This window comes from Heterocephalus glaber, unplaced genomic scaffold (assembly GCF_053883595.1).
Source record: "Heterocephalus glaber isolate CG9 unplaced genomic scaffold, H.glaber_assembly_v1.0 deba00001481, whole genome shotgun sequence".
Lineage (NCBI taxonomy): Eukaryota > Metazoa > Chordata > Mammalia > Rodentia > Bathyergidae > Heterocephalus > Heterocephalus glaber.
In genome coordinates, this window is record NW_028258317.1 from 33,380,233 (window position 1) to 33,406,018 (window position 25,786).

General features: G+C 41.8%; 1 protein-coding gene across 10 annotated transcripts in view; it reads left to right on the plus strand.

The window, feature by feature from the left end:
- Saxo1 (stabilizer of axonemal microtubules 1) overlaps positions 1–25,786 on the plus strand; it is a 144,189-nt gene that overhangs the window by 77,240 nt on the left and 41,163 nt on the right. For 9 of the 10 annotated variants that reach the window (XM_087183428.1, XM_087183432.1, XM_087183435.1 and 6 more), the window contains 2 exons: positions 201–380; positions 14,955–15,157. In XM_087183428.1, the coding sequence (XP_087039554.1) occupies positions 201–380; positions 14,955–15,157 (383 nt within the window). The remainder of the gene's footprint in view (positions 1–200; positions 381–14,954; positions 15,158–25,786) is intronic. The other variant, XM_087183436.1, reaches the window with a different exon arrangement.

The following is a 25,786-nucleotide window of genomic DNA, read 5'->3' on the forward strand; positions in this document are numbered from 1 at the left end:
CAACTGCAGTTGAAGGCTGTATTTTAAGTTCTGGCCACTCCACAGTTCAGTACAGAAAAGGCAGGGTTAAATTGTGGTTTTAAAAAAAATGCTGACAGTTATGCAGTTTATAGTCTGGGTCACATTGGGGGAAGGTGACCTTATTAAACTGGATGTGTCCCTCTTACAGTAACCAACCGAACTCCATCTGTCTTTTCTAGGCGGCATCACTGCCCACATATTCCTACTAAGATCTATGATAAAACAGAGAAACCATGTCTTCTCTCCGAATACACCGAGAACTACCCTATCTACCATTCCTACTTGGCCAGAGAGTCCTTCAAGCCCAGACAGGAGTACCAGAAAGGATCCATACCAATGGAAGGCCTGACCACGTCAAGGTGAGGGCAAGTGGACCAGAATATGGATGTCAGCAGGAAAGCAGTAATGTGCAGTACTGACACACAGTGTTAAGGACATAATGCGGGCTGGGGATTTAGCTCAGTGGTTCTGGCGCCTGCCTTGCAAGGTCCCGAGTTCAATCCCCGGTACCAAAAAAAAAAAAAAAAAGGACATAATGTACAGTATCAATACACTAATACACAGTATAACATATGGTCAGTGCTTTAATGTACTATATCTCTGAAAGACAATCTTGCATGCATTAGCCTGCTTAGTTGTTCCCAAACCCCCTCTTAAAGAAAAAGGATTTTTGCTTGCCAAGGTAGGGGTCAGGGAGAGCTACATTGGTCTATGTAATAAAGTATGGTAAATAAATAAAGCAGTAAAGGAATGGGAAGAGTGAAGGCTGCTGCTGACAAAGAAGTTTTGGACTCTGAAAGGCTTCAGGCCAGCCTGGGTGATGATGGTGGCGGAAGAGATGTGATAATCCAGAGTGGGCGTCTTCACAGTTACGCTGTAGATTTTTCCCTTTGTGGTAGTGGGGATGGAACCCAGGGCCTTCACACTGAGCTCCATTCCCAGATCTTTTTAAAAGTTTGAGACAGTCTCACTAAGTCACTGAGTTGCCCAGGCTGGGCTTGGCTTATGCTGTAGATTTTGAATGGAGGTTCTCTCGAATGTTCAAGAAATATGAACAAAGGATATATTTCCTTTTAAATTCCTCTTGATTTACTCTAGTGGACTCCCAAACTGAGATTGTTTGGATCTGAGGCTGAGCCATGTGGCTGGGGTGGGAAAAATCACTCAGGTGGAGTATATCAGTTAGCATTCCCTAGAAGAACAGATCTGCTATAAAAGTGCGTATGATAGATAAGAATTTGTGAGGTGGGCTTAAGTGGCCACCTGCAGACCTGGGAGGAAGAGTGCAGGATGGCTGTTGGGCTGGAGAGCCTGCAGGTTCAGTCAGAAGCCGAAGGCCCGGAGCTCTCTGCAGACGCTGCTGAGAGTCCATACCAGGAGGCCAGAGAAGGGTCTGCGCTGGAAGCCTGGAGACAAACATCCAGAGGTGGCAGTGAACACTGGCATTCCTCCTCCACAGGAGCGAGATGGCCGACTCCCTTTTCCTTTTTCTTTTTATTCCATTTAGGCTGCAAGCCTATTGGTTGGTGTCACCCACATCCAGGGTGGGTCTTTGCTATTTGTAAGTCAGTTGTCCAAACACACCCAGAACTGTGCTAAGCTAACCCTCCAGGCATTTCTTATGCAAGCTGACGCCACAATGAACTATTACATGGATGTATTCTATGTGTTGCAAGACTCCAGCACAGTGGTGGTGAACTATGGCATGCATGCTGCAGTGGGCACACACCCCCTCTGTCAGCATGTGAGCAAAGTCACCGCAGCAGCTGAGCATCAGGTAACAGTTGTTTTTATCTTAGAATTCAGGTTTAACTGCAATGCTGGCACTTTGCAATAAATACCAATAAATAAATGGGTTTGGGGTTGCAGTTTGGGCATTCGGTCTCTAGAAGGTTTGCTATCACTACTGCTCTAGCAGAATCTTTCACTGACAATTTCCATTAGTGACTTCCAGGTAGTGACTCCTGGCTGATACCCCGTGAGACAGAAACATCTCCGAGTATGCTTGAGCAGGGTCTCCAAGTGAGACCTGGCAGATGGAGGTTGAGATCTTGAGTTGGAGATGTTCTGTCTACCAAAAGCTGCTGTCTTCTAGATCTATAGCATGTCCACATGCTGGTTAGGGGCACAAGGATCAGTGAAGGGGAAAACGAAGTCAGTGGACCTCTGAGTTTGATGGGAACTGCTTATCAGAGGCAGCTTGAGACTGGGAGATAGCTGAGGGCCTTGCCTGATGCTTGGCCTGAATCAGGTCACTTTCATGCAAAGCATTTATCTTAAATCACTGTGTAATATGCAAGTGCTTTCTCAAACGATAACATTAATTAATATGAACTTTATAGCTTGGACTTCATTTGGGCAAGAAAATAGCATTTCTAAGTGTCGAAGGCTACAATAAAGGTGATAGTTAACGGATTGTGTAAATTTGAGTAAGAAACACCCAACTAAATTGGATCAGCACAGTTCTGGGTGTGGCTGAGGGGACTTACTCAAGACGGAAGACCACCCTAGGGTGGCATGTTGCCTGAATGAAGAAGGAAGGTGCTTCTGTTCCTTCAGAGGAGCTGCAGTCTTTCCTTTGCCTTGGACGTCATCTCCTGGCCTCCAGCATGGACCCTTCACCTCCTGATATGACTCGCATGGGACACTGCACTGAGCTCCAGGCTTTTGACTGGACCCTTCAGGTCTCCAGCATGCAGACAGCCCTTTGCTCTCTTCCACAGCTGACTTTGCGGGCGGCCATTGTAAGGCAGTCTTGTAAATTCTTATATATTTTTATATCTCACATTAAATCTGTTTCTCTGGTAAGCCCTGACTGAAACAGATGGGGACTATTCTTGAGTATTGTTTTTCCTTTTAAGAAATCATGGGCAATACCAATGAAGAGTCCTAGGCACATGTATAAGAGACACGCACCTGGTAGGAAAGGATAAGAGTAGTGTGGAGAGATGACTTCAATGCCATCCTCTGGGCCTAGGTTTGGCTCTTTTCATCTCTTTACACCAAGTTTGCAAGAAATCCAGAGTATTGTGTGAGATGTAAAGTATCAGACACTGTGATTTTAGGAGTAATTTCCTGTCCTGTAAGTACAGAAAAGGAAGCTTTGAGGGTTGGATGCTGGGGTATGCTCTTTGTTCATTGCCAAAAGTTCAGGAGAATAAAGACAAACCCTAGACAAATCCTCTATCTCTGAGGTCCCTGCAGGTAGCCCCACAGACTCCCCTTTCTCCTGATGGTGCTTTGGAAAACAAAAACTTACCCTAGGACCTGTCCTAAATTATCCGTGCCTATGTCACTTACAAAAATAAACATATTACCCAAAAGTCCCCTTTGCCCCTTCCAGAGACAGAGTAACAATAAATATAACATATCAAGATGTGACTAGAAGGGAGGACTACAGTTACTGGAAGAATTTCCAAAACAAGCTATTAATTAGTGATCATAAAGGCTTTAAAAAGAAAAAGTAGTAGAATCAAGTTTACCCATGGGGAAGAAAAAGAGCAGACATAGGCTACTTTTCCTCATTTGCTACCTCAAAAAAGAGAAGTCAGGAGGATATGGCAGAGGTATCTCTTCTCTTCTTTATGCTTCAGTTTTATTGTTTCTCAACCCTGTGACTGCCATGACAGATACTAGTTTTCATAGACCGAGAACAAAACTATGCCAATTTCAGAAAACGTAGAGAAGCCACCATATGCTCTATCAGAGACTTCTGGGAAGCGGGATGGGTCAACCCCTTGTTTCTACAGCACTTTGTCTATGTGGGTTGTTACTCTGTCCCAGGACACTTATCACAACATCCCACCTACTTACCTGTCTAAAAGTTGACTCTACTTAGTGTCTGGGGCTGGACATGGGGCTCCCACCTGCTGAAGGAAAAAATCATGTGGACCAGGACTTGGCTGGGTTGGTGATTAAGTCCAGACACACAAAACACTTGGTTTCTGGAAAGGTTATCATCCCTGCATGAGGCATGATTACAGCTGCACGCAGCTCTTATTGATCATAAATCTTGGGGATTTAAAGCAGGTGCCATAAGGGGAATGCTTAGGATTTCCAGCCCTTCTTAGTATGAAGCCATTTCTTGCAGTCTTTGGTAATTCTTCTGCATAGGATTTGCCTTTAGTTCAGATAGATCTGAGATCAATTTGTGAATAAGAGGTTTGCACTTCAAGCCTCATTTCCCCGTAGGCATGTCACCCTATAAAACAGTTGGGCCCCCAAATGGGCCATTATTTTTGTTAGCTTAGCCAGCCTCCTAAAGGTGGGCAAAATGAGTAGCCTCAGAAGAAAGAGGCAAGACTTCTATCCTAATAGAGAGGAGACCATGGATAGAGTAGAGTGAAGAAACTGAAGAGCTGATAGAATTGGTTCAGATTTGATAGATTTGGCTGAAAGGTGGAAGATGGGGATTAGGTATCTCAGACTCTTTGTACTACTGATGAGACTACTTAGGAGACCAAGGAGTCAGGGAGGAGAGCTCTAAATCAGAAAGGGCATTTGGTGTCCTTTCTAAAAGTCAGGGAAGAAGCAAGAAAGTTGGTATTGGATTTGAGTCTTGTTCTCGCTATTGAATTCGTTATATTTTCTGCTTAAATGCATAATCAACTCCCCGACTCAGAGCTATACCACTGGGGATATATTTATTCCTATTCATAGGTTGGGCCTGAGAATTGATGAAGACATTCAGATAAAGTTCTCAGTAATGAACTTTCCTGGGCAATTTCAGAGCCTTTGAATTGCCTTTGATGATATGGATCTTTGGTTACATTTGTGGATATGTTGTCCATTACTTTGTCAAATATTTCTTCTGTTCCTGATGCCCTATTCATTTCTTTTTTTTAAATTAAATTCTTTTATTGGTACATTGTAGGTATACAACACAATTACATTTCTCATTGGGAATTGTACCTTTATATAATGCATCTTGGTTCTTATTTTTTCCCCATTCCTAGCCCTCCCTTCACTCCCTCCACCGTTCCCTATTTACAAAGACTTTATTTCCATTTTTTTCCATTTCTCAGCATTTTTCCTTTTCCTTCTTTTCTTTCCCCTGCCCCTCCCACTCCCCCTACCCCTTTGGACCTTTTCTTACTATTTTACATTTTCGATTATGCATTCTAATCATTGGTACATTTTAGGTATACAATATAATGACATTCATCTTGGAAATTTGCACCTTTATATAGTCTCTCTTGGTTCTTATTTTTCACCCTTGCCCAGCCCTCCCTTCAACCCCCCCAGTCCTCCCTATTTACAAAGACTTTGTTTCTATTTTTCCATTTTCTCATATTAATCCCATTCCCTTCTATCCTTTCGCCTAGCCCTCCCACTTCCTTCCCCTTTGCCCCTTTTCTTCCTATTTCACATTACCTATTATACATTGAGTCCTTATTTACACTTTCAGTTTCTCATACCAGAGAAACTATTCTGAATTTATTCATGTGTGTCCTATTTATTTCACTTAAGAGCATTGCCTCAATGTGCATCCACTTAGCTATAAATGTCTCTAATTTCTCATTTTTTATGGCTGAGTAGTACTCGACTTTATAAAAAACCCACATTTTCTTTATCCAGTCTCCAGTTGATGGGCATTTGGGCTGTTTCCAAGTTTTAGCTATTACAAACTGTGCTGCTATGAACATGGGCTTACATATATCACTGTGGTATGATTCTTTTAATTCTTTGGGGAAGATCCCCAGCAGTGGAATAGCGGGGTCAAATGGGACTTCCAGTTCTAGTTCTTTGAGGTATCTCCATACTGATTTCCACAGTGGTTGCACCAGTCTGCACTCCCACCAGCAGTGGAGCAGGGCTCCTCTTTCCCCACAGCCCAGCCAACATTCATTATTGGTTGATTTCATGGTAGCAGCCATTCTTTCTGGAGTGAAGTGGAATCTCAGCGTTGTTTTCATTTGCATGTCTCGAATGACCAGTGATGTTGAACATTTTTTCATGCATTTATTTGCTATTTCTACTTCTTTGTCTGAGAAATGTCTGTTCATTTCAGATGCCCATTTTTGGGTCTTTAAATCTGGGAGGTCTGATCTTTTTAAGTTCTTTCTAGATTCGAGATAGTAGACCTTTGTCTGAGGAAGAGCAGGTGAAGAGTTTTTCCCACATTGTGGGTTGTCTCTTCACACTGCTGGTGGTTTCTCTTGCTGTGCAGAAGCTTTTTAATAAGAAGAGATCCCATTTGTTGATTGTTTGTGCTAGTTCAAGGGCAACTGAGGTTTTGTTCATAAAATCTTTTCCTACACCAATGTCTTCAAGGGTTCTACCTAACCTCTGTTCCAACTGGTTCAGAGTTTCTATTTTAATATTTAGATCTTTAATCCATTTTGATTTTAGTTTAGTGCATGGTGAGAGATATAGGTCTAGTTTTTATCTTTGGCAAGTTGAAGCCCAATTTTTCCAGCACGATTTATTAAAGAGGCTATGTTTCCTCCAGTGAGGGTGTTTGGCTCCTTTATTGAAGATGAGATGGCTGAGTGTGTCTGGCGTTGTTTCTGCATCTTCTAATCTGTTCCACTGGTCCTCAGGTCTGTTTCTTTGCCAGTACCATGCTGTTTTTCTCACAGTAGCTTTGTAGTAGAGTTGCAGGGTGGGGATTGTGATACTCCCTGCCATATCTCTGTTACCTAGAATTGCTTTGGCTATTCTGGGTCTCTTCTTGCTCCAAATGAATTTTTGGACTGTTTTCTCGAGGTCTATGAAGTATGCTGGTGGGATCTCAATTGGAATTGCATTAAATCTATATAGCAGTTTTGGAAGTATGGCCATTTTCACTCTATTAATCCTTCCTACCCAGGAGCAGGGGATGTCTGTCCATTTTCTGATATCATCTTCAATCTCCCTTTTCAGAGTGCCATAGTTTTCAGAGAAGAGGTCTTTGATTTCTTTTGTTAGGTTGATTCCTAGGTATTTCAGTTTTTTGGATGCTACTGTGAAAGGAATTATTTGGCCTATTTCTCTCTCAGTGAGTCTGTCATTGGTGTAGAGGAAAGCTATTGATTTTTGTGTGTTGACCTTGTAACCAGCTACTTGACTGAATTTGGTTATTAAGTCTAGAAGACTTTTGGTGGAGTTCTTGGGGTCTTCTATATAGAGTATCATGTCATCTGCAAATAATGACAATTTGACTTCTTCATTTCCTATCTTTATTCCTTTTATTTCTTTCTCTTGTCTAATTGCCATGGCTAATGTTTCCAGAAGTATATTGAACAAGAGTGGTGATAGTGGACATCCTTGTCTTGTTCCTGATTTTAGTGTGAAGGATTTCAGTTTTTGACCATTTAGTATGCTATTGGCTGTTGGTTTTTCATAGATGGCTTCTATCAGTTTGAGGTAGAGACCATCTATTGCAATTTTTTGTAGGGTTTTTATCATAAATGCATGTTGGATTTTGTCAAATGCTTTTTCTGCATCTATGGAGATAATCATATGGTTTTTGTCCTTGGCTCTACTGATATAGTGTATTACATTGATTGATTTTCATATATTGAACCATCCTTGCATCCCTGGGATGAATCCCACTTGATCAGGGTGTATGATCTTCTTGATGATCTTCTGGATTCTGTTTGCCATTATCTTATTAAGGATTTTTGTATCTATGTTCATTAGTGAGATTGGCCTATAGTTCTCTTTTTCAGTTGGGTCTTTCTCTGCTTTGGGGATCAAGGTGATGCTTGGTTCCAGGAATGAATTTGGGAGTATTGCTTCCCTTTCAATTTCATTGAAGAGTTTAAACAGTAGTGGCAGCAGTTCCTCTCTAAATGTCTTGTAGAATTCAGCAGTGAAGCCATCAGGGCATGGGCTTTTCTTAGTTGATAAGTTTTTAATTACATTTTCAATTTCATTGGTTGATATTGGGTTGTTCAGAGTTTTTAGGTCTTCTTTGTTGAACTTTGGTAATTCATATGTATGTAGGAATCTGTCCATTTCTTGTGTGTTGTCCATCTTATTGGTGTATAGGTTCTGGAAGTAGGTATTGATGATCATCTGGATTTCTGCTTGGTCTGTTGTAATTTCTCCCTTTTCATTCCTAATTGCATGGATTTGGGCCTTTTCTTTCCTTTTTCTGACAAGGTTGGCTAAAGGTTTGTCAATTTTGTTGATTCTTTTGAAGAACCAACTCTTGGCTTCATTGATTTTTTGTATCGTTCTCTTAGTCTCCATTGCATTGATTTCTCCTCTGATCTTTATAATTTCCTCCCTTGTATGAGCTTTGGGGTTGTCCTGCTCTTCTTTTTCTAGAAGCTTGAGGTTCTGCATCAGGTTCTTTAATCAGGCTCTTTCTGTTTTCCTAATATGCGTATTCACTGCTATGAATTTCCCTCATAAGACTGCTTTCATTGTGTCCCATAGATTCCAATATGTTGTATTGTCATTGTCTTTTAATTGAAGGAACTGTCTGATTTCTTCTTTAACTTCCTCTGTGACCCATTGGTTATTCAGAAGTGTGTTGTTCAATTTCCACGTGTTTATGAAATTTTTTGAGTTTCTTTTGCTATAGATCTCCAATTTCATCTCACTATGGTCTGATAATATACAGGGGATAACTTCAATTCCTTTGCACTTACTTAAACATGTTCTATGTGTGAGTCTGTGGTCTATTTTTGAGAATGACCCATGTGCAGCTGAGAAGAATGTGTATTCTGATTTTGTGGGGTGGAAGACTCTCTAAACATCTGTTAAGTTCATTTGTTCCAGAGTTCGATTGAGTTCTAGTATTTCATTACTTATTTTTAGTCGAGTTGATCTATTTGTGACAGTGGGGTGTTGAGGTCCCCCACTACAATTGTATTAGTGCATATCTGACTTTTCATGTCCGTTAGTATTTGTTTTATATAGTTGGGTGCACTAGTGTTTGGTGCATAGATATTTATGATTGTCATCTCTTCCTCTTGGATTCTTCCCTTTACAAAGATGTAGTGTCCTTCTTTTTCTCTCTTAATCAGTGTTGGTTTGAATTCTACTTGATTTGCCAAGAGGATAGCTACTCCTGCTTTTTTTCGGGTTCCTGTTGCATGCAGTATTGTTTTCCACCCTTTAACTTTCAGTCTATGAGTTTCCTTTTGAATTAAGTGTGTTTCTTGTATGCAGCATATTGTTGGATTTTGCTTCTTGACCCATTCTGCCAGTCTCTTTCTTTTGATTGGTGAATTGAGACCATTAACATTGATGGTTATAACTGAAACATATTGACTTGTCATTGCCATGACTTTTTCTTTTTGTTGGGTTCTCCCCCTTTACATTTCATTTCTTGTCATGCCAGATGGGTTCATTCTGCTTTGCTTCCTGGGGTTATGATCCTCAATATCTGTTCCTAGGATATTGTGTAAAATTCTTTGGAGTGCTGGTTTGGTATTCACGAAGTTCCTAAGGTGCTCTTTGTCATGAAAGTATCTTATTTCTCCATCCATTTTGAAAGATAGTTTTGCAGGGTACATCAATCTGGGTTGGAGGCTGTTTTCTTTTAGGGCTTGGAATATGTCACTGCAAGCTCTTCTTGCCTTGATGGTTTGTGTTGAGAAGTCTGCTGTGATTCTGATGGGCTTTCCTTTGTATGTGATTTGTTTCTTTTCTCTGACTGCTTGGAGAACTTTGTTCTTCTGTTGTGTTTCTGGAATCTTAACAATGATATGCCTATGTGTAGATTTTTTTTGATGAAGGCTATTTGGAGTCCTATATGCCTCACTTATCTGTATGTCAAGCTCTTTTCCCCTGCTTGGGAAGTTTTCTGCCATTATTTCTGTGAAGAGATTTTTTATGTCATCTGCACTCTCTCCTGTTTCTTCATTGAGCCTAATCAGTCTTATGTTATTCTTCTTTGCATCATGTAGCAGCTGCTGGATTGATTTCTCATGTTCCCTTATAATTTTGAAGCAATTTTTCTTTTCCTGGTCACTAATTGCAATCTTATCTTCTATATCTGAAATTCTGTCTTCACATTGGGTTATTCTGCTGTGTAGACTTTCAGTGGAGTTTTTCATGTCCTGGAAATCTATTTGGATCTGTTTTATGGATTCCATTTGTTTCTTATGTTGGGATTCCATCATGTTCCTGAGCTCCTCTGTAGATTTATTAATCATGTCTTGCACTAGGGGCATAATTTCTCCTGTTATCTGAGAAATTATTTCTGATTTCATTTTTTCCAGATCCCCTTTTGTTGCCAGTTCAGTGGGTCCAGGTGGTTGAGTATCAGAGTGTTCCATCTCATTTCCCTTTGGGGTTGCTGTAGGTGATCTGGAAGTCTGGTTTTGAGACTTATTTACGTGTTTTCTCATTTCGTCTGGGGTGGGGTGCTGTCAGTGCCTGCACAGATTACCTCCTCTGAGCTGGGTGAGGTGGGACAGGGGCCAGGAGCAGTGGTAGGGATGGTGACCCAAAAGTCCTTTCCTGTGGGCTGGGAGCAGCGGGAGGGATGGTGGCCGGGAAGCCCCTTCCTCTGGACCAGGAGCAGTGGGATGGTGGCTCAGAGGCCCCTCCCTCTGGGCCAGGAGTGGCGGGACTCACTACCTTGGTCTGGTGTTCTGGTGTCCTTTGTGTCTTTGTAGTGTGGAACCAGGTGGGTGCCTGTCTGCAGCGGGGTGATTCGGCGTCTCCAGCGCGACTCAGTTCCTTATTCATTTCTTTTCCCTAATCTTTTCTCCCCTCTTTGTTTTCAAGCTCACTGAATTTTCCTCTCATTTCCATTCTACCAAGCCCATCATCTAGTGAATATTTTATTTCGGGTGCTGTAGTTTTCAATTTTACATTTTCATATAGTTTCTATTTTCCATAATTTCTTATCTTTTAATTCATTATGACCTTACTGGCAAGTGTTTTATTGTCTTCATTGGGCATAGTTAAATTAGTAGCTTTGAAATCCTTGTCTGGTAAATCCAACCTCTGGGTTTTCTTGGGATTGGTCTCCATGATTATATATTTTTCCTGAGCAATGGTCGCATTTTTCTGTACATATGTAATTTTGGATTGGTTCTGGACATTGTGAATGTTGTATTGTGGAGACTCAATTATTAAAAAAAATTTCCTCTGAAGAGCATTGTTTATCAGGAAAATATGTGATTAGACTCTAAGTGTAAATCCCATGTCTTGGGTGGCTGCTCAAATCTTGGTTCAGTTCTCTACTCTTAGTGTGGTTGTCTAAAGTCTACCATATGCATGAAGTTGAATGGAGATTTGAGCACAGTTTTATACAGAATATTGGCTTCCTACCTTTGTTCTCTTCTTCCCAGGTTTCTTTCTTCTTTGCTTGCACACGTAGTTGCCTCACACTTGATCCTTTGTTTCTTTACTCAAAAAGAGAACAGAAAATACTTTCATTTTGGCTGCTTGGCCTGGTGCAGACTAAAGCCTTCAGGCTAGAAGCTTTGAATCTTAAGCAGTTAATAGAAACTTAACCAGTGAAGGCTTACCTGGTGCCAATTTCTTTTCCACTGCATGGTCACCCTCCAAAAATCTGCCTATTTTGATCACTCTTTAGTGCTTTCAGGTAGTTAAAAAAATTTTTTTTCCCAGAGTGGTGACAGATATTAGCCTCTGCCTTAGCAGCATCTGAGGAGCCAGAAGTAGAGGAGGAGAGAGTTCTGTGTAGCTTGAATCCTGGAGTGCATGTACTAGAATCTCACCCATTTCCATGAAGATCAGGAGGACTCAGTGTGTCCCATCAGGGCTTGGAATCAAGCCCTGTGTTCGGCCAAGGGATTTATCTCAGTGGTCTGAGATATGTTCCCCATCTTTCCTGGAATGGACATATTTTAAAAAACATTCCTCTGAAGGGCATTGTTTATCAGGCAAATACCAATTTTAAAAAAAGTGTTGCCTGGCCCCTTTGTCATGGTGAAAATCTCCATTTCCCCCTTGTAGGCCCATGACCCTAGTTAACTGTTTGGCTACTTCCTCTTTTCTGTAGTCAAATTCTTGTCAAACACCTTTCTTTAGCTTTGCCAAATGACTTGAAGTCAAGTTGTTATGACTTCCCCAGCAGGGCCACTTTAACCTTTACTTAACTCCGAGTTTAACTTTAGGCCTTCCATATTATATGACTTTTATAGCTACTTACCTAAAAGAAACTTAGATCTTTGACCAACTTTTTTTCTTGGTTCATAGTCATAGTGGGCACAAGAGCTAGGAAATATACCACAGGAAGAGAGGGGAGATCCGGTGTTCTTTAAAAAAAAAAAAGCTAGTCAATTTGAGCAATTTCTGGGAAGAATAAAATACTTTCCTTTCTCATGAACTCAAAGACTGTAAGATTATGTGTGACTCGGGACATACAGTTATATTGTGGTTAATGATAGGTTTCAGTGAACGTTCTCAACATAAAAACATAATGAGGAAACACATAAATTCTGCTTAAATTCAGTCTTAAGCTCCAGTAACTATTTTTGGGTAAGGACTAAATGAATCAAACTTTCAAACTTTCCTCTTTTCAGAAGGAAATACACCCTCCCATAGTTGTTTGCCTCAGTTATAACTGGCCAGTAAATTTAACCATAGATATACACTTGCACAGGAACTTGAATTTTGTACTGAAAAGAGTCAGTAACAATTCTTTACCCACACATGGCGGGCAGGGATTTCACTGCATCTGCTGCTGTCTTTGAGAAACCAACTTTAGGTGGTCCATTAACTGGTGAACTCGTGAGCCTTCGTTCACTTTTGGCTAGAGGAAGTGGCAGGAGTGGTGCATTACGTGTGCTTCCTGTGTCAGAGAGCCAGAAGCCTGTGAGGGAAGATTCCCACTGAATCCCTGGGGGGAAGTAGGGTCCTTGGTGGCAGGAACAGCCACAGAGGGTGCTGTGGCCTGAGGTGGAGGCCCTGTGTGTGGCAGGCCTGTGTTTGGAGAGAGGTTCTGGGTGCTCTGGGCTCAGTAGGAGGGTTCCCCGTGGTGGCCCAGATACCCAGTTTTTCTCACCACTTGCCTTCGGTATCTCCTGAGAGTTCTTGGTGGTGAAGAAGGCCAGTGGCTTTGGGTAGCCACCGTCAAACATGGCTTCATAGAGCCTCCGAGGTGTGTGGTTTCAGAAACCTCACTTGAAACGTTACTCCAGTCCCCTGGAGCAGGTCATGTGGGAGCATTTCCTTCAGAACATCGGCTTTCACATGGAAAGCTAACTTTCCATGGAACTGGTTTTCAGACAGGGAGTTCTGGGCATTTCCATTTATCTTTGCAGTCTATGGCCTTACACTCTCCATTCCCTGCCACAGTCAGTTGAGTACTGAACAAGGGTGAGGTACATGTCCACCAAGAAGGGCATGAGGTGGCGCTGACCCTTCTGGTCAGCTTCTGGTTTAACCACCTTCCTCTGTAAGTCCCCCACACCGCCAGCTTCCAGACAGCTCAGGGTCATTCAGCTCTCTCTTGCTGATTGGTAGTGGTGGGGTCCCTGGGAAGGCAGCCCAGGCTGAAGGCCCTGTTCCTGTCACGAAGATATATTTTAAGATCTACCCGGAGGGTATTATGGGAATTCAAATGAAGCATCTCCCACTTCCCCCTCAGAGCCCTGGAGAGACTGGTTCTCCTGCTTCCTAACTCCCTCTTCCCATTCCACCAAGCATTTTCAGGATCCAGTTTGGGTTTATTGACAGCCCTGTGTATAATTCATGCAAGACAGGTTACAGCAAAGCATGTTACCTTTGCTAGTCAAGCATGGCTCAGTTATGCTGCTCCAGATTTCGGCTGGGAAGTAAGTTTTATTGGTGTTCGGGCCTAATGTTTTCCTGTCCGGAAACCTTCCCTGTCCCTTGGGGAGGCTGCTTTGGCAAACACCATCGGGGAAGCCCTTCTTCTCCTTGTCCAGTGGATGAATGGGTTCCAGGCGAAAACAGACTGTCAAGTGAAGCAGAAGCTCTGGGGGAGGGGTGGAGCCCTGGGGAGTGGGAAGCCGAGACTGTGCTGCTGGGCAGCACAAGCCGAGCTGATCAGACATGGCCAAGATGGCTCCGTGTGGTAAGGATGCATCTGGGCCCTTTTATAGCTGTACAGTGACTTGAGCAGGGACTGCTTTCCACTTAGTAGAAATCATCCTGCTTTTGTAATCCTACTATTTTCCTTCTGTCTAATTAGTGCACATTGACTACACGGAGTAGGGTCTCATTGTGCATCTTCATACATCCATGTAACATACTTTGATTGTGTCCACCTGCTATGTCCTCCCTTTTGGCCCTACTCTTTTAATACTCCCTGTAGTAAGGGGGCACTGATGGCAGGCAACAATGAAATTAGACTGAGGGTCTCCAGTTATTTTACTTTTTTTCTCTCCTAGGTTTTCTGTAAGGTCAAGTAGAAGAAGGAGCTAAATATTAGCAGGATAAACAAAATTGGGAGTACAGAGAAAAAGATAGGAGTACCCGAAAGCCTCTGAGTGAAGGGGTGGGTGGGAGGCAGGTGAAGAGAGCAGATGTGGAGGCCTTCTGAGCAGGTCTCTGTGCTTAGGTGCGGCCTGGGTCAGTCGGGCAAGGTGTGAAGGAGACAAGGGGTCAGCCTAGGCACTGGGAAGTTGGTTTTCATTTGGAAGATTTTTTAAACTGGAGAGAAAAGTGATCTGATTTTTCATTTAGGGAGTTTATTCTGGTCACACCGTGGGCGCTGAGGTAGAAGTGACAGGAATGAAGGAAGAAGCAGGGTGGGAGGCTGTCATGTGATCCGGGTAAGAAATGGTCAAGATCTGAACACAGAGGAGAAGAAAAGCCAGTGAGGTGGACGGGGCTGCATCTGGTAAATGGTGGACTCTGGGCAGCAAGGGAAGGGTCGGACAACATCCAGGTGTCTGGCTTCCTCCGAAGTAGGCAACAGTGGAGAAGAGCAGTTGGGGGAGAGAGTAAAAATGACCTCTCAGCAAATGTTTGCAGAGTGGGTTCAGTGGACAACACAGGCCTTGTCCCAAACCAAGGGTCCCAATGACATGTTCTTATTTTTCTTCCAGGAGAGATTTTCAGCCTCACAAAGTGGTGCCAGTGAAAGTCCACCAGCCCGACCAGTTCGTCCCAAGTGAAGAGAACATGGATTTGCTCACGACACACAAACAAGACTATAGCCCCTATCCTGTTTGCCGAGTGGGCCCCATCAGACCTCGGGACAGTAAATTCCCATGCGGTGACAAGATGGAGTGTCTGCCCACTTATAGAGGTGGGAGAGTGGGGGGCGTCTGGGAAGGGTTTGAGTGACCCTCCTTCACGGGTAGCAGGCAGCTTCCTGCAGGCTGCTCTTGTCCAGCTGGAGAGCTGAGAATGGCTGTAAAATTTTAAAATGTTTGAAAAATCAAAAGATTATTTTAGGATGTGTGAAAATTTTGTGATATTCGAAGTTTGTTGTTCATAAGTATGTTTTATTGGAACACAGCCATTTAGGCATTATTATTCATTTAGGCATTATCTGTGGCTACCATGACAGAGACCTTACAGCCTTCCTGACCTAAGATATGTAATATAAATACTGCTCTTTATAGAAAACATTTGCCAACCCTGCCTTAGCTTGCTGTTTCTATGTACTATTTAAGCTCAGTTCAGTTCTACCACTGATTGATTGTTTCAATTCATCCACTGAAAAGAATATTGGCATTTACATATATAGCATGTGTACAAAAAGTATATATATTATAATTATACATATCAATCAATTTTAATGGAACACACCTATGTAAACAAAACCAGGTCAAGAAGTATAACATTACTACTGTGCCTTTTCTGTTACCCTCCGCAGCCATAATTTAACCATTATGCTGACTTTTACTCCATCAGGACCGTCCTTGGCCTTGCTGAGACCTCTGTTCCATCAGTGCCTTACTTCCCTCACAGTCTGTCCTCCCCATGTGGCCTGTCCCTGTTACCTCACCGGAGTCCGTCTCTCACCAGTGCCTTACGCTCACTCTCCCTTCTGTGCCTCCTCTTGGCCAAGCCCTGTGTCTGTCGTCTGCCTGTCTGTACCGGGCATGCACTCAAGCCAGGCTGTCTGCTTTGACCCATTTCCATGGAAAGGAATCAGGAGTCTTTTAATAATAACACCTGAGGTGTGGGGAGCAATGCTACATAATTTTAGGGAAAAATCATTTGATTAGGCTTAGTTCTCCTGCCTACAGGCCAGCTATGGCATTTGGAGACATAATTCCATTATTGGCCCCTGGTCAATGATCTGCTGATGCTTTGATTCTCCAGGACAAGATTACACCAGCTGAGGGCATCCTGGGAGGAACAAAATCTTCACCTACTCAGTTCCTCATTGTTCTTGGATTGTTACACTGTGTTTATGCCGATGTACTGAACTCTCTGCAAGTCATTTGTTACATTTGTTTCTCCCAATGTACTGAATAAAAGGTGTGGTAAGGTGGGGGCTTTCTTCTTTGCTGCCCAGAGCAGCACTGATCAGACCCAAAGCTCAGCTTCTTCTCAAAGTGTCATTTTTTCTACCTTTCCTGTATAGTAAATTAATTCGCCTTGTGCTGCCGTGGCTCAAAGGAGGCTAGGACTTACTGCAGAGGTTCTAGTAATGTCCCCTTTCCCTGTTCCCTACACTGAGGTGATGTTTTTCTCTACTTAAAACCCCTCAAAAGATCTTTATGGTCCTTAGGATAAAGTTCAGGCCTTAAGGATACCTCCAGTGCTTTGTAGGTCGTGCTCTTGCTCTCTGAGCCCCCCTACTCCAGCCCCAGGGTGCCTTTTGGTTCTCTTCCTCTACTACTTTCTGCTGGGGGCAGTTAACACCTTCGGATTCCTTTTGTCTCCCAATCTTGCTCTCACCCTCAGCTAGCAGCAGAGATGGGAACTGTTAGAGGTCTTCCCCGACCTCCCGTGCCAGACTAGATGCCCTGAGTGTCATGTCTTGTAACTTTTTGGACAGCCTTCTATTGCTTAACTTGTCTCCTTGGCCATGTAAGCTGTAAGGGGGCAAGGATCTGTCTGTTTCCATGTCAGTTGCCCCCTGATGGCAGACCCTGTAATAGGTGCTTTAAGAAGAAATCAATACGACCAGATGCACAGTGGGGGCAGCCCCTGCATCTATTTGTGGTGTTCTTTTTTGTTACCAGGAATTGAACTCAGGGCCCCATGCTTGCCAGGCAGGTGCTGTGCTGCTGAGCTACATCCCCAGCCCTATTTGTGGTGTTCTTCTCACTTTTTACCCAGTGTTTACAGGAAGACAGAAATGGAGCACCATGTACACAGAGTGGTGGAGCAGAGGAATGGAACTAAAGCATGCACTTATTCCTACGGGGAGGGAATGAGGGACTCCGGAAGGGCATGTCTGGTTACAGAATCTCTTCCCCTTTGTCCCTTCTTCATGGGCCCTTGGTGCATGTCCTGGTGGAGTTAGGGGCTCCTCACAGCAGTTGCCTGCTTGGTCTCTAGATGTGAGGAGAGTTCTGGAAATGAAAAATGCCCTTGCTTGCCCTGGGGTTAGTGTGAATGGAGTAAGTCTAAGAGTGTTATTCAGAGAAAAGTCTTCCTTCCTCTTCAGCATACTACTTATACTTCAAAATAAACACACATGCAGAAAAAGAACAACCTAAAACTCATGCTTTAATCTCGTCTACCTCCAACTTTCCTGTATTCTTTCATTTGTTTATGAAGTTACGTCTTGAATTTCACTCTGCAAACTGTACCATAGGATTCCTCTGATAAAACTAAGACACAGCTGACATTTCTTTACTGCTAACATTAAAATTGAGAAAATTCTATTTTATTCTCTATTTTTCTTAAACTTCTGATCCTGTTAACTGCTTGCCTACTTTAACAATTAAACAGATGCCAGTCAAGCAACAACAGGATTGCTCAGGGCCTGACATGGATAGACGGGCAGGGATTTGGTCCTGGGTACAAATTTGTACTTGAGGTTGGATTTCATAGTTTTCTTCTGAAGTTCAGTTTTAAAAACAAATCAGTGTGTAGCTGTTAGATTTGTCTTATAGTTAGATTTGACTCATAAGTGCTAGTTTGCAACCTACATGTCTTAATAGTTTTACTATTAGAAGTACTGTTTGTACTTCTTTAACAACAAACCTGAGACTGGGTCATTTATAAGTAATAGATACTTCTTTTTCTCAATTCTGAAGGCTAAGAAGACAAGATGAAGGTGCCAGTAGGTTCATTGTGTGCTGAGAGCCTTGTTGTTGAGTCTTCATGTGGTGAAAGGCAAGAGAGAAAAGGGCTGCTCGCGTTCCTCCAGCCCTTTCACAAGACAATGATCCATTCATCCAGACAGTGCTTTCATGATTTAACCTTTCCCCAAGTCCTACCTAGTTTCAGCATCTAAACTAAGGCATGTTCAGGAGGCCGTAGCAAGTACTTTTCTTTTATTAATTTGAGTGGTTAATTTTTTCCCAGTACTTTCCTGTGATATCATGGCTTCCACAATTGGGTGTTAAATGCCAAATATCTGTAGTCTCAGCATTTAGAATAGGGTGTGGAATATAAAGATATGTCCCATGGAGGAACAAACGGTGAATAAAGGTTCTGAACTCTTATTTACAAGGGCTTCCAGCAACAGTGTTTGGCAATACATGTATGCAAATTTTCACCCAGCCAACCGCTCTGTAGGTCCTGGCAAAGAGTAGAAGTGTCAGAGGAAGTCCTCTGACACTTTCCTGCCCTTCAGACACTCCTGAGCCACTTCTTGCATGTGTGAGGGGCCATCCTCTTGCATTATCTCTTGGTGAATCACACCTTGGATGATTTATCTCTTGTGAAAATTTGGCTTCATATTTTACAGCCATGTATTGATCCTCTTTCTAAGGGAAGAAGAAAGACCAAAGTTATTACATAAGTATATTTCAATGGGGCCATCTATCTTTTGTCTATATGGACTGCTTATATTAGATCTGTGAGAAAAATATTCAGACTTTTCACTTTCTACTAACGGCTAGCACCTCAACTGGGGTCCAGAAAACCACCAATAAAATGTGCTTCAGCAGCATTTGGTTGTAATTTGTTACATTTTCAAAACACTGTGCAATTGGAAAGATTGAGAGTGTAATTACTTGATGCTCAGCTTTAGGTTTAGCTAAATTTTTTTAACGATACATTATTGAATGGAATCTCTTTTAAAGAGTTTCTTGCCAATTACCCACGTGACATTGTCCCTGAAGGGCTTCACTGGCATGTGAATAGTTTGTCAGATGGAATCCTGAGGTTTTTCAGGGCCCTGTGGAGGGCTTTTTGTAATAAATACTGGGTGGAGGAAGTTAGAAGGTGGAATAATAATGTGGTGTCAACTGTGTTGTTGGGTATCAGAAATCACATGAGGCAACATTGAGCTTACAAATGTGTTTTCACAACACTTCATCTGTCATAGAAGGGGCCCAGAAAAGCCCTGTCCTGCCCACCTCTCAGTGCCCTGAGGTAGTATGTGGGCATCTACAGATAGGTGCCCCTATTTCAGTGAGGCCTGAAGTCTGGGGTGGAACATGTGGTTTATATTCAGTGAGAGGGTTCCCTCTAAGGCCCCCTAATGCTTTCAAGATGCTGATAGAGCCATTAATGGCTCTTGGAGAAAGATTAGATTTTCAATTAAAATGAAGCCAATTTTGAATAAATAGTTGGTATTATTACTGGCCCAAAATAAACTTAAGAGTGTGCCTGGGGATGGAGCATCAGGAGTTCTGGAATGGTGGAGTCAGAAGCTTGGCAGATCCTCTCCAAAATAGCAATGATAAAACAAGGCAAAATGGTAAAAACCAACTATTTCCATTACTCTGGAAACCAACCAAAAGTATATAACAAAAATTATATGATTGAGGGCATTTATTCAAGAAAAACTATTGAAGCTTTGCTATGAATAGGAGGCATCTGTGGTGTCTCACCCTGGAGTTGCTTCCCTCACCCAGCCTGTCCCCAGCTCGTCTGTGTGGCAGTTCCCCTGGACCTCAAAAAGGCGAGGGTCTGCTCCAGTGGGGTCTGCAGTGATTGGAACAGAGTATGTACCCCAGGGTTTTGATAAAAACAGTAGTGATTTCAGTGGCAAAAATATCAGAGAAGATGACTTCTGGAATTAGCCTGAGGTTTGTAGTACTAATGGTGCTGAGCAATAGACAGACAAGCTAGAAATGTAGGGGGGCACCCAGAGAATGAGGCAAACACAGGGGCCTTGATAACCTCAGACGCACTCATGGTGGCCTGAGAGGTGTGTACAAGGCTGTGTGCAGGTTGAGAGGGAGCAGAGAGCACCCTGTTTATGCAGGCTCCCTACCACCAGGCTGTTTCTTTTTTTTGGTACTGGGGATCGAAATCGGGTCCTTGCGCTTGCACCCCAGGTGGCGAAACCACTGAGCTAAATCCCCGGCCCTACCAGGCTGTTTCTGACACAGGCTGAACCTTAGAAAGCCAACTGTAAACATGAAAACAATTTTTTAAAAAAGCCAGGTGCGGTGGTGCCTGCTGTTATTCCAACTACTTGGAAGGCTGAGGCAGGAGTATCACCTCACCCTTGGAAGGCTGAGGTCAGCCTGAGCCACTGAGGGGAGACCCTGTCTCAAAGTTAAAGAAGCAAAAAGAAAGAAAGGGTGGGAATTTAGCTTATAGCATGTGGGTTCAATCTTTAGTTCAGAGAGTGGGGAGAAGGGAAATGAGCACAAATATGAGTAACTACATGTTACAGGAGTGGTGAAACTATAGAATTTAAGTATTTCAGCAAACATGAGCAAAAACAAGAACTCCTAGTAGAAGGGGTTAGAATTCAGAATTTAGAGTTGCTGTAGCATATTATCAAAGATACTGGGTCTTTAACAAACATTTATGAGACAAAGCTGGGCATAGTGAAATATGCCTAGGAAGTTGAGGCAGGAGGCTCAACGCAGGTTTGAGGACAGCCTGGGCTACACAGTGAGTTCAAGGTCAGCCTGGGCAATATAGTGAGTTTGAGACCAGCCTGCACTACATAGTGAGAGCCTGTTTAAAAAAAACTGTGAGAGATGAGCAAAAAGAGGGAAGTGTGGCTCATGAATGAAGGAAATAAACAATTAAAACTATTTTTTTTTTTTTTGGCAAGGTAGAAGTAAAATCTTTTTTTTTGTATTAAATTCTTTTATTGCTACATTGTAGGTATACAACACATTTCTCATTGGGAATTGTACCTTTACATAATGCATCTTGGTTCTTATTTTTTCCCCATTCCTAGCCCTCCCTTCACCACCTCCACCCTTCCCTATTTACAAAGACTTTATTTCCATTTTTTCCATTTCTCAGCATTTTTCCTTTCCCTTCTTTCCTTTCCCCTGTGCCTCCCACTACCCCTACCCCTTTGGACCTTTTCTTCCTATTTTACATTATCAATTATTCATTCTAATCATTGGTACATTTTAGGTATACAATATAATGACATTCATCATTGGAAATTCGCACCTTTACGTAGTCTCTCTTGGTTCTTATTTTTCACCCTTGCCCAGCCCTCCCTTCAACCCCTCCAGTCCTCCCTGTTTACAAAGATTTTGTTCCTATTTTTCCATTTTCTCATATTAATCCCATTCCCTTCTATCCTTTCCCCTAGCCCTCCCACTTCCTTCCCCTTTGCCCTTTTTCTTCCTATTTCACATTACCTATTATACATTGAGTCCTTATTTACACTTTCAGTTTCTCACACCAGAGAAAGTATTTGGTATTTACATATGTGTGTCCTATTTATTTCACTTAAGAGTATCGCCTCAATGTGCATCCACTTAGCTATAAATGTCTCTAATTTCTCATTTTTTGTGGCTGAGTAGTACTCCATTTTATAAAAAAACCACATTTTCTTTATCCAGTCTCCAGTGGATGGGCATTTGGGCTGTTTCCAAGTTTTAGCTATTACAAACTGTGCTGCTGTGAACATGGGCTTACATATATCACTGTGGTATGATTCTTTTAATTCTTTGGGGAAGATCCCCAGCAGTGGAATAGCAGGGTCAAATGGGACTTCCAGTCCTAGTTCTTTGAGGTATCTCCATACTGATTTCCACAGTGGTTGCACCAGTCTGCACTCCCACCAGCAGTGGAGCAGGGCTCCTCTTTCCCCACAGCCCTGCCAGCATTTGTTATTGGTTGATTTCATGAGAGCAGCCATTCTTTCTGGAGTGAAGTGGAATCTCAGCGTTGTTTTCATTTGCATCTCTCGAATGACTAGTGATGTTGAACATTTTTTCATGTATTTATTTGCTATTTCTACTTCTTTGTCTGAGAAATGTCTGTTCATTTCAGATGCCCATTTTCGGATTGGGTCTTTAAATTTGGGAGGTCTGATCTTTTTAAGTTCTTTCTAGATTCGAGATAGTAGACCTTTGTCTGAGGAAGAGCAGGTGAAGATTTTTTCCCACATTGTGGGTTGTCTCTTCACACTGCTGGTAGTTTCTCTTGCTGTGCAGAAGCTTTTTAATAAGAAGAGATCCCACTTGTTGATTGTTTGTGCTAGTTCAAGGGCAACTGAGGTTTTGTTCATAAAATCTTTTCCTACACTGATGTCTTCAAGGGTTCTACCTAAGCTCTGTTCCAACTGGTTCAGAGTTTCTATTTTAATATTTAGATCTTTAATCCATTTTGATTTTAGTTTAGTGCATGGTGAGAGATACAGGTCTAGTTTTAATCTTTGGCAAGTTGAAGCACAATTTTTCCAGCACCATTTATTAAAGAGCCTATCTTTCCTCCAGTGAGGGTGTTTGGCTCCTTTATCGAAGATGAGATGGCTGAGTGTGTCTGGCGTTGTTTCTGCATCTTCTAATCTGTTCCACTGGTCCTCAGGTCTGTTTCTCTGCCAGTACCATGCTGTTTTTCTCACAGTAGCTTTGTAGTAGAGTTGCAGGGTGGGGATTGTGATACCCCCTGCCATGTCTCTGTTACCTAGAATTGCTTTGGCTATTCTGGGTCTCTTCTTGCTCCAAATGAATTTTTGGATTGTTTTCTCGAGGTCTATGAAGTATGCTGGTGGGATCTCAATTGGAATTGCATTAAATCTATATAGCAGTTTTGGGAGTATGGCCATTTTCACTCTATTAATCCTTCCTACCCAGGAGCAGGGGATGTCTGTCCATTTTCTGATATCATCTTCAATCTCTCTTTTCAGAGTGCCATAGTTTTCAGAGAAGAGGTCTTTGATTTCTTTCGTTAGGTTGATTCCTAGGTATTTCAGTTTTTTGGATGCTATTGTGAAAGGAATTATTTGCCCTATTTCTCTCTCAGTGAGTCTGTCATTGGCGTAGAGGAAACTTATTGATTTTTGTGTGTTGACCTTGTAACCAGCTACTTGACTGAATTTGGTTATTAAGTCTAGAAGACTTTTGGTGGAGTTCTTGGGGTCTTCTATATAGAGTATCATGTCATCTGCAAATAATGACAATTTGACTTCTTCATTACCTATCTTTATTCCTTTTATTTCTTTCTCTTGTCTAATTGCCATGGCTAATGTTACCAGAAGTATATTGAACAAGAGTGGTGATAGTGGACATCCTTGTCTTGTTCCTGATTTGAGTGTGAAGGATTTCAGTTTTTGACCATTTAGTATGCTATTGGCTGTTGGTTTTTCATAGATGGCTTCTATCAGTTTGAGGTAGAGACCATCTATTGCAATTTTTTGTAGGGTTTTTATCATAAATGCATGTTGGATTTTGTCAAATGCTTTTTCTGCATCTATGGAGATAATCATATGGTTTTTGTCCTTGGCTCTATTGATATAGTGTATTACATTGATTGATTTTCATATATTGAACCATCCCTGCATCCCTGGGATGAATCCCACTTGATCAGGGTGTATGATCTTCTTGATGATCTTCTGGATTCTGTTTGCCATTATCTTATTAAGGATTTTTGTATCTATGTTCATTAGTGAGATTGGTATATAGTTCTCTTTTTCGGTTGGGTCTTTCTCTGCTTTGGGGATCAAGGTGATGCTTGGTTCCAGGAATGAATTTGGGAGTATTGCTTCCCTTTCAATTTCATTGAAGAGTTTAAACAGTAGTGGCAGCAGTTCCTCTCTAAATGTCTTGTAGAATTCAGCAGTGAAGCCATCAGGGCATGGGCTTTTCTTAGGTGATAAGTTTTTAATTACATTTTCAATTTCATTGGTTGATATTGGGTTGTTCAGAGTTTTTAGGCCTTCTTCGTTCAACTTTGGTAATTCATATGTATGTAGGAATCTGTCCATTTCTTGTGTGTTGTCCATCTTATTGGTGTATAGGCTCTGGAAGTAGGTATTGATGATCCTCTGCATTTCTGCTGGGTCTGTTGTCATTTCACCCTTTTCATTCCTAATTGCAGGGATTTGGACCTTTTCTTTCCTTTTTCTGACAAGGTTGGCTAAAGGTTTGTCAATTTTGTTGATTCTTTCGAAGAACCAACTCTTGGCTTCATTGATTTTTTGTATCATTCTCTTAGTCTCCATTGCATTGATTTCTCCTCTGATCTTTATAATTTCCTCCCTTGTATGAGCTTTGGGGTTGTCCTGCTCTTCTTTTTCTAGAAGCTTGAGGTTCTGCATCAGGTTTTTTAATCGGGTTCGTTCTGTTTTCCTAATATGCGTATTCACTGCTATGAATTTCCCTCCTAAGACTGCTTTCATTGTGTCCCATAGATTCCGAAATGTTGTACTGTCATTGTCATTTAATTGAAGGAATTGTCTGATTTCTTCTTTAATTTCCTCTGTGACCCATTGGTTATTCAGAAGTGTGTTGTTCAATTTCTATGTGTTTATGAAATTTTTCCAGTTTCTTTTGCTATAGATCTCCAATTTCATCTCACTATGGTCTCATAATATACAGGGGATAACTTCAATTCCTTTGCACTTACTTAAACATGTTCTATGTGTGAGTCTGTGGTCTATTTTGGAGAATGACCCATGTGCAGCTGAGAAGAATGTGTATTCTGATTTTGTGGGGTGGGAGACTCTCTAAACATCTGTTAAGTTCATTTGTTCAAGAGTTTGATTGAGTTCTAGTATTTCATTACTTATTTTTAGTCTAGTTGATCTATCTATTTGTGACAGTGGGGTGTTGAGGTCCCCCACTGCAATTGTATTAGTGCATATCTGACTTTTCATGTCCATTAGTATTTGTTTTATATAGTTGGGTGCACTAGTGTTTGGTGCATAGATATTTATGATTGTCATCTCTTCCTCTTGGATTCTTCCCTTTACAAGGATGTAGTGTCCTTCTTTGTCTCTCTTAATCAGTGTTGGTTTGAAATCTACTTGATCTGCCAAGAGGATAGCTACTCCTGCTTTTTTTCGGGTTCCTGTTGCATGCAGTATTGTTTTCCACCCTTTAACTTTCAGTCTATGAGTTTCCTTTTGAATTAAGTGTGTTTCTTGTATGCAGTATATTGTTGGATTTTGCTTCTTGACCCATTCTGCCAGTCTCTTTCTTTTGATTGGTGAATTGAGACCATTAACATTGATGGTTATAACTGAAACGTATTGACTTGTCATTGCCATGACTTTTTCTTTTTGTTGGGTTCTCCCCCTTTACATTTAATTTCTTATCATGCCAGATGGGTTCATTCTGCTTTGCTTCCTGGGGTTGTGATCCTCAATGTCTGTTCCTGGGATATTGTGTAAAATTCTTTGGAGTGCTGGTTTGGTATTCACAAAGTTCCTAATGTGCTCTTTGTCATGAAAGTATCTTATTTCTCCATCCATTTTGAAAGATAGTTTTGCAGGGTACATCAATCTGTGTTGGGGGCTGTTTTCTTTTAGGGCTTGGAATATGTCACTGCAAGCTCTTCTTGCCTTGATGGTTTGTGTTGAAAAGTCTGCTGTGCTTCTGATGGGCTTTCCTTTGTATGTGATTTGTTTCTTTTCTCTGACTGCTTG